This window comes from Bufo bufo, chromosome 4, assembly GCF_905171765.1.
Source record: "Bufo bufo chromosome 4, aBufBuf1.1, whole genome shotgun sequence".
Taxonomy (NCBI): Eukaryota; Metazoa; Chordata; class Amphibia; order Anura; family Bufonidae; genus Bufo; species Bufo bufo.
Window position 1 is genome coordinate 148,051,184 of NC_053392.1, and position 8,208 is coordinate 148,059,391.

Sequence of the window (8,208 nt, forward strand, 5' to 3'; positions counted from 1 at the left end):
ATGTATCTATTTTAGAGTTATGACATTTACTTACATAGTATAGCGCCACCTGGTGTTCACAGTGTATAGCAATGTGCAGGTCCATCTACTGAGCTCAGTGAGGCGATTAGACATGCTCACTCCTCCAGAGCCAGGGCTCTGCGTAGTGATCCTGTGTTCCCAGCAGAAGAACCAATAGAAATAGCTTTCTGCATGGAAGACGCCTTTCTTATTTAGCTCCTCTGCAGGGAGCACAGGGAAGAAAGCTATTTCTTCTAGCTGCCCTGCGGTGAACAGAGAGGACCACTGTGAAGAGACCTGGCTATGAGGACAGTGACTGACCTGTGACCAGCAGCACTTAGCTCAGCAGATGCAGATTGCTATACGCTTTAAACAGCAGGTGGCGCCATACTGTATATGTATATATGATAATTCTCCATGGGAGTAAAAGCAGGTAAATGGCACATAGGCTTCAGTTTTTATCATCCATCCCCTTAATGCATAATCACCTATATGTATGTCATATGTGATAAAGCGTTATATGGATCAAGCTCACCCGTTGAGGTCACTCTCTATATATGGTGGATGCTGACTGTATAACACAGTAGACACCTGCCAGCAGTGCACGGGATGATGATGATACCGGTCTTTTAACCCCTCAGATGCTGCTGTCAATAGCGACTGCAGCATCTATGGAGTTTGACAGAGGGAGGGGGGGTTACCTAAGTCCTCCAATTGGAACCCCTGTGGAAAAATCGCAGGGCTTATTAAAAAGTCCCAGTTCTGTCATGGGTTGTTGCCCAAAAATACAGAAAAATCATGGTACAAAAAAAAAAAAAAACTACACCACAAAAATATGCCCTTACATGGCTCTAATAATAAAGACAAATGTGGGTGTCAGAAAATGGCGATGCAAAGAATATTAGTATTTTTTTAAAGGATATATATACCGTATTTTTCGCCCCATAAGACCCCCCCCCCCCCCCCCCAAAAGTGGGGGGAAAGTGCCCCTGCGTCTTATGGGGCGAATGCTGGCAGACTGCGATGTATTAGTGAGGATGGAGGAGGGAGGAGGGACTGTAGTAGGCGGGGAGAGAAGCGGGCAGTGCAGGCACTGTACTCAGTCCCCGCCGCTCAGTATGTACTGTATTATACGTAGTGTTAATCATAATATCTAAACTGAATAATGATGTGCTCCCCCTGTGGTTACCGGTACATGTCACACTCTGTCTCCTGTAGTAAGCGCTAGCAGGCAGGCCGGGCGGCCGTGACTCACGGAGGTCACGTGCCTGCTCCGCCCACTTTATGAATGAAGTAGGCGGAGCAGGCACGTGACCTCAGTGAGTTACGGCCGCCCGGCCTGCCTGCTAGCTGCTAGTGCTTACTACAGGAGCGTGTCATGTACCGGTAAGCACAGGGGGAGCGCATCATTATTCAGTTTAGATATTATGATTAACACTACGTATAATACAGTACATACTGAGCGGCGGGGACAGAGTACTTCTCTCCCCGCCTACTACAGTCCCTCCCTAGGAATCTGTGATTGGGATAATAATGGGGGAAGGGGGGTCTGTGGATGGCATTATGATGGTGGGGGGGATCTGTGGATTGCATTATGATGGTGGGGGGTATGTGGATGGCATTATGATGGGGGGATCTGTGGATGGGAGTGTTATGGGGGGATCTGTGGGTGACACATATAGCAGTGTCATCCACAGATTAACCACCCTACAACAGTGCCATCCACAGATCCCCCCCAACAATCATAATGCCATCCACAGATCCCCCCCAACAATCATAATGCCATCCACAGATCCCCTCACCATCATAATGCCATCCACTAATCCCCCACCCCATAACAGTGCATCATCCATAGATCCCCCATAATAGTGTCATGCACAGACTGCCGTTAGTTCAAACCCACCAAAAGCACACCTTTTGGTTAGAATTTTTTTTTCTTATTTTCCTCCTCAAAAACCTAGGTGCGTCTTATGGGCCGGTGCGTCTTATAGGACGAAAAATACGATATATATATATATATATATATATATGTATAGTGACACAGTGAGAGGTTTGGTCTGGTAAAACAGGTATTTGCCAGGTGAGGGCAAATACCGGACCGGATTTTAAATGCCAGTCCAGGTTTTGGCAGCACCTGGCTGTCCTTAAATAGGCAGCTGGGCTTAGAAGCCATGTCTCTGTGTTGGGATCTGGGAGCCTTGTGTCTGGATGAAGGCTTGCTACCTGTTTGGTGTGAAAACAGGTTGGTGCTGCTATCAACAAGGACTCTTTGAGACAGAATTGCCGCATTGTTTGAATTACCACCAACACCGCAAGGTGACTTTTTGTTTGAATATGACTGCTTGTTTGAGCACTTGCCTAAAGTGTGAATAAAACACTGAACTGTTTGATCCAATAAACTTTTTGTTGCCTCTATACTGCGTCCGCTAATCCTGTCTACCAGAGGAAGTACCCACAATATATATAGGGGTTAAGGCACTTGGTCTGGGGTCTGTATGTATTAAGGGGTCTGATTTCAGTATATATTTTAGAGTCTGGTCTAGGTCTGTATTTATCTACGGTGCTGGATTCTGTTAAATGGGTATTCCCATCTGAGACAACGGGGTCATATCTGTAGGATCTGCCCCCATTGTCTCATAGGGGCAGGTTCCACCTATGGGACCCCCACATATTTCATAAACGTAGCCAACAAAGTCCCAGAGGGCGCACCGCACAAGTACGGCTGCCCTCCATTCATTTCTATGGGAGGCAGAAAATAGCCAAGCCCCATTGAAATAGCTCGGCCTCATAGAAATGAATGGGAGCGGTGGCTGCGCAAACGGGTGCGCTCCCATTCACTACTATTGGGACAGCGCTTGGTGGTGGCTGGACCCAGTGGAAATCTGGAGTCCTCCAGCCACCACTTTCCCAGCTCATTCTCGATATAGGTGTGGGTCCCAAAGGTGTCTCATTGTCTCAGATGGGAATACCCCTTCAAATAGAACAGTATAGACCGATCACCATTCAGAGTCTATGGGACTGCTGGAGATAGCCAAGCTCTGTTCTTGGCTATACAAATTCGGGATTGTTGGCAGCTATCGTCTATCAGAATAACAGAAAGAACCAAGCCAATCAATATGGTATAAAAGCCTAAGATGGGAATATCCTTTCACATGTCTTTCTATTATTTTCCCCCTAGTCGAGGACAGCGGTGTTCGGCCAACCTGCTCTAGAAGCACAATCTCCGATACCATCAGGAAGAGATTAATTTTCCATCATGTGCTCGGGCAGGGAAGTTATGGTAAGGTCGTCTTGGCGGAGGATACTTCTAACCATCAGAAGTATGCTGTTAAGATCATCAGCAAGAGATCCATGCTTGCCAACTGCAATGAGGCGGATGTGTTGGTGGAGCACCGAGTCTTACAGCTGGCATCTGGGAGCCCCTTCCTTGTCCACGCGGACTTTGCATTCCAGACCAAGGTACACTTCTGACAACTTCACTTTTGTCAAATGTCTCCACTCGTAACCCAATCAGCAGAAAAGGGGGCAGCAGCACTTGGTGGAGAACTTAGGCCCCTTCACTGCAGCACCTCTCAGAGCGACCAGCCATTTGAAAGAAAGGGGTCGGGTAGGACTGCAGGGACCCCCAGTGATCAGAAGAATGGAGGTCCCTGAGTCCCCATATGAATGAAGCAGTAGTTTGCATACATGACCACTGCTCCATTTACTTACAGTCTGAAAATGGCAGCACTGATTGGATAGAGTGAGTCTGTGCAGGTACACCCCCCAACTGGTTACCACTCCTCTGTACCCTTACTGCAGACTGCTAGCAATTCAGGCATGTCAGGAGTGGTGAAAGATCCTCTTTAAAGGAGCAAATAAAGGTTATTTATTCTATGATGGCAGGTTATATCATTTTCTAATTTACTTTATTTGTGGACTATAAGACGCCCCCAGGTTTGAATTACAGAAAATTAGAAAATAACATTTTCCACTTATTTAACCTTCCCTGGTCGAGGTCACTTATTTTGTGGTCTAGCGTAGAGAGGGTTAATAGATTTAGTCAGTGTGTCATCTGCTGACCATAGAAAGCAATGGCGTATATGATCACCTTATTAAAGGGAACCTGTCACCGGGATTTTGTTTATAGAGCTGAGGACATGGGTTACTAGATGGCCGCTAGCACATCTGCAATACTCAGTCCCCATAGCTCTGTGTGCTTTTATTGTGTAAAAAAAACACGATTTGATACATAAGCAAATTAACCTGAGATGAGTCAGAACTTGAAAATATGACTTTTCTCTGGTCACACAAGTAAGATATGACTCTTTTATGTTAATTTGCATATGTATCAAATCGTTTTTTTTTTACACAATAAAAGCACACAGAGCTATGGGGACTGGGTATTGCGGATGTGCTAGCGGCCATCTAGCAACCCATGTCCTCAGCTCTATACCCAAAATCCCGGTGACAGGTTCCCTTTAAATGTACCTACCCAAGTGTCTCCTGTCTTTGCTCTGCATTGTCCTGCCATGCTTCTTCTGCTGTATTATTTCATTTTTTAGGTATTTATTTTTACCTTTTAGGATTATGAATATTGTACAAATACAGTACACATGCCCAATCCTCGAGGAGCATATTACATACACAACTCAGCATATCCATAAACACTGTATTACTTCATTGTTTACCTCCAGTGGCTAAAAACCTATCCTCCCCATGTTATGGACACACAGACACTTGGCTCAATAAAGTGCAGTTATCAGATCTGTGTCAAGTGCTATGCACCATATCTCCATCACTGGACCAGGACAGATTTATAGCAGCTGGGAGGAAACTAATGACGGTTCCCATTCAGTAACTGCAAGCAGAGATCCTAATAACTGAGAATTTCATACAGAAAGATTGTAAAATTGTAGAATCTTTCACTATATACAAATATTAAACTTTACTTATTGACACTGGAATATCCCTTTAAAGATGACAGATGCCACTGCTAGATTCCATATAGTTCATGTGTAGATGTTCTGATGGTTTGGTAATGGTGTCTTCTATGTCACAGATGCTTGTTCTACTTGGTCTGGAATACATGAGCTGCGGGGACTTTGATCAGTTCCTAAACATGAAGGGGCGGCTTGACATCCCCAGTGCAAGGTATGGTTAAATAAGAACCTCAGCTAAACGGTTAGAAAATGACATGAAATATTAGATCCAGTGTCCGGCCTCATGCACATCACACTGATGAGATCTGTTCCCCCAAAAGAAGACTTGAAGACAGAGAGGAAACGTTCCTCCAGAAATCACATCTTTGTGATCTTTTTTTCTGATATCTCCCCAGTCCGATGTGTAGGAGCCTTAATCATATTCCTAGGTATTAAAGGGGCCCTCCGGGAATAGTTATTAATGGCCATAAGCGACACATTCTAGAACATGACTAGGACTGGTTGCTCTTTAAAACCCTGGAATAGAAGTCCATGTGATTTTAAGCCACCATGCAGCCCTTTCCATAAGACACTGCCCCAGGGGCGTAGCTAAAAGCTCATGGGTCCTGGTGCAAGAGTTCAGCTTGGGCCCCCGTCCCTCAGTGCTTGTTGGCAAGGGGCAGGGGAGCACAAATCCTTCCTGCTGCCTGAGGCAAACATTGAAAGGGCACCCCCTCATGCCAAATTCATAACCTAACCCCTTCCCTCCAGCCAGAGGTGTAAGTTGACCAGTATGCACTTTCTATAATGCCAGTGTCTTATGTGGCACAAGGGTCTTTGGGCCCCCTCAGACTCCTGGGCCCGGTAGCGACTGCTACCTCTGCACCCCCTATAGCTACGCCCCTGCACTGCCTCATTATTTGACAGTTATAAGAAACATTATTGTCTCTTATTCTGGTGACTGGTAAGAAAGTCTAAGAGTCTTCTGTGTTATCCTCGCATTATATTCATTCATTTACTTTTCTGACAGATTCTATGCCGCTGAGCTCGTGTGTGGCATCCAATATCTCCATTCTAAGGGCATCATCCACAGAGACCTCAAGCCCGAGAACATCCTGGTGGCTGAGACGGGCCATATTAAGATCACGGATTTCGGTCTCGCACTTGAGAACATGCTTGGAGACCGCACAGCCACCGAATATGCTGGAACAGAAGGCTATGTGGCTCCTGAGGTGAGAAAAAGGGGAGTTTACATCATTTTCACTGATCCATTTGTATTGAAGGGGTCCAGAATATTGATCATTCATCCTTAGGATAAGCATGAGCATCATATTGGTGGAAGTCTGACTTTTTCTGGACCCATGAAATGACCTCTTTAATTACCTTCATGCCATCTACTGATCTCAGGGATCAGCTGTTATTGCCAGGGGAAGCTCGGGGTGACCATTCATTTCCACTGCAGTGGGTGCTTGTGGAGAAACCTAATATTAGAATATGCTCATTCAAATGAATGAACCCCCATGTAACACTTGGTTACACCGAGTCTACAAAAGATGACTTTGTGGTTGCAGTTTATCTGCTGCTGGATGGAGGCAGAACATCTTGTCATCATTCCGCTAAACACCTTGAGTGACTCCATTCTATGATATGTTGGCAATGGCAGAAACCTTAGCACCTACAATGTGGGTAAGAGCTGTGTACTAATCTTCTCTCCTTCCTGGCAGATGCTGGCTAAGGAGGAGTATGGCGTTGGAGTGGACTGGTATTCATTTGGCGTCATCTTAAATGAAATGATTACCAGTAAGTGTAAGTACGATCCTACACAATTTGACATCACACACTCCAGCGCCGAAGACATCATTAAAGAGGTCAGTATGTTACTGCATAACACTACTGTATTTTATACAATGTTACATGACAACCTGTGATAGAAGACATCTCCCCCTACAATACCCCATAGAGCACCATGATCTCCTTCACTAATACTCACCACTGTAGTGTTTAGGAGAGGTCCCCGCTCAGAGGTGCTGCTCGCTGGGTAACAATACACAACCAGCACTTCTGTAGTATACAAGGTTACAATACTGGTCTCCACAACAGAGGATGCTAAGAAGTCACCTCTGGACCCACAACCTTACCAGATCCAGCACAGACTTAGTAATAGCACAATCTATGTTAAGAGTCCTGGCCCGGAGCCTGGTTAAATAGGAGCAGCATGAGCTGCCATTTTTACCAGCACTGAGGCAGACATTATAGTCGTTCTCCCATCGTAACATATGAGTTTTCCTTTAAAGTAAGAGTCTGGTAGTTAATGTACTGAGGACAAGTCTACATACTTAGTCCACCCCTCTGAGCTTATGTAACAAGCAGCCACAGATTTCTAAAATCTCCCATTGCTGACACTACAGCCTAAGTCCAGCATTCAGACAGAATAAACATTAGGGCAAATTTATCAAAACTTGCACAAGAGAAAAGTGGAGATTTCATTTCCCAGCTTTCCCCTGAAAATGTAAGATCTGGAATGTGATTGGTCATTGTGGTCAAAGGTCGTTATAGTCACTAAGTTATCATTACATTTCTCATTTTCAGCTCCTCCAGAGAGATCCTGCCAAGCGCTTAGGAGTCCATGGTAACATCAGAGGCCATCATTTCTTCCAGCATATTGACTGGGTCTCTGTGGAAGCCCTTGAGATGCCACCACCACACATCCCTGTAGTAAGTGCATAAACAGAAAGTCTACCGTGCTCTAGATACACGTCATACAATGTATATGCAGGGACGTAACTATAGGGGAAGCAGGGGAAGCGGCTGCTTTGGGGCCCTGACCCAGAAGGGGGCCCATCCAGGAAGAGGAGGACTAAAAGATTTTGTCAGGGCCCCCATAACAGTATTACACAATGAAATTATATACAGTGACAGTATATACAGTGTAGAAAACGGATGGAACAGCTGCCAGGCCTCATCTGAGAGAGCGATCTTTACTAGCCACAGGAATGGGGGCAGCATAAAAGGAAGGGGTTGTGAAAAAATTACTAGGGGAGGGGGGCTTCATTCAAAAATTTGCTGTGGGGCCCAGTCATTTCTAGCTACGCCACTGTGTATATGATTCTCAATGTCAGGGGCTTGATAGGGGGACATGTTGGCAGGTAAGAAGGAGGGGGCAGAGCCATCAAGCAGTAGCAATTGTCACAGGACATGGTGGTTTGGGGATTGGGCCACTAAACTCCAACTCCAGTAATGCATGTCAGCATACAGAGCTTTTATGTGTTTTCAGTAGTTTGCACCTTGAATGTATTTTGGAAGGTAA

The 8,208-nt window shown here is 45.4% G+C and overlaps 1 protein-coding gene across 1 annotated transcript; it reads left to right on the forward strand.

The window, feature by feature from the left end:
- The first annotated feature begins 1,949 nt into the window (after positions 1 to 1,949).
- Positions 1,950 to 7,628, forward strand: LOC120999067 (protein kinase C delta type-like). Its single transcript, XM_040429943.1, has 6 exons — positions 1,950 to 1,961; positions 3,179 to 3,459; positions 5,042 to 5,133; positions 5,932 to 6,133; positions 6,626 to 6,769; positions 7,491 to 7,628. The coding sequence occupies exons 2-6, from the start codon at positions 3,352 to 3,354 to the stop codon at positions 7,626 to 7,628; spliced, it is 684 nt and encodes a 227-aa protein (XP_040285877.1). The 5' UTR covers positions 1,950 to 1,961; positions 3,179 to 3,351.
- The last annotated feature ends 580 nt before the right edge of the window (positions 7,629 to 8,208 follow it).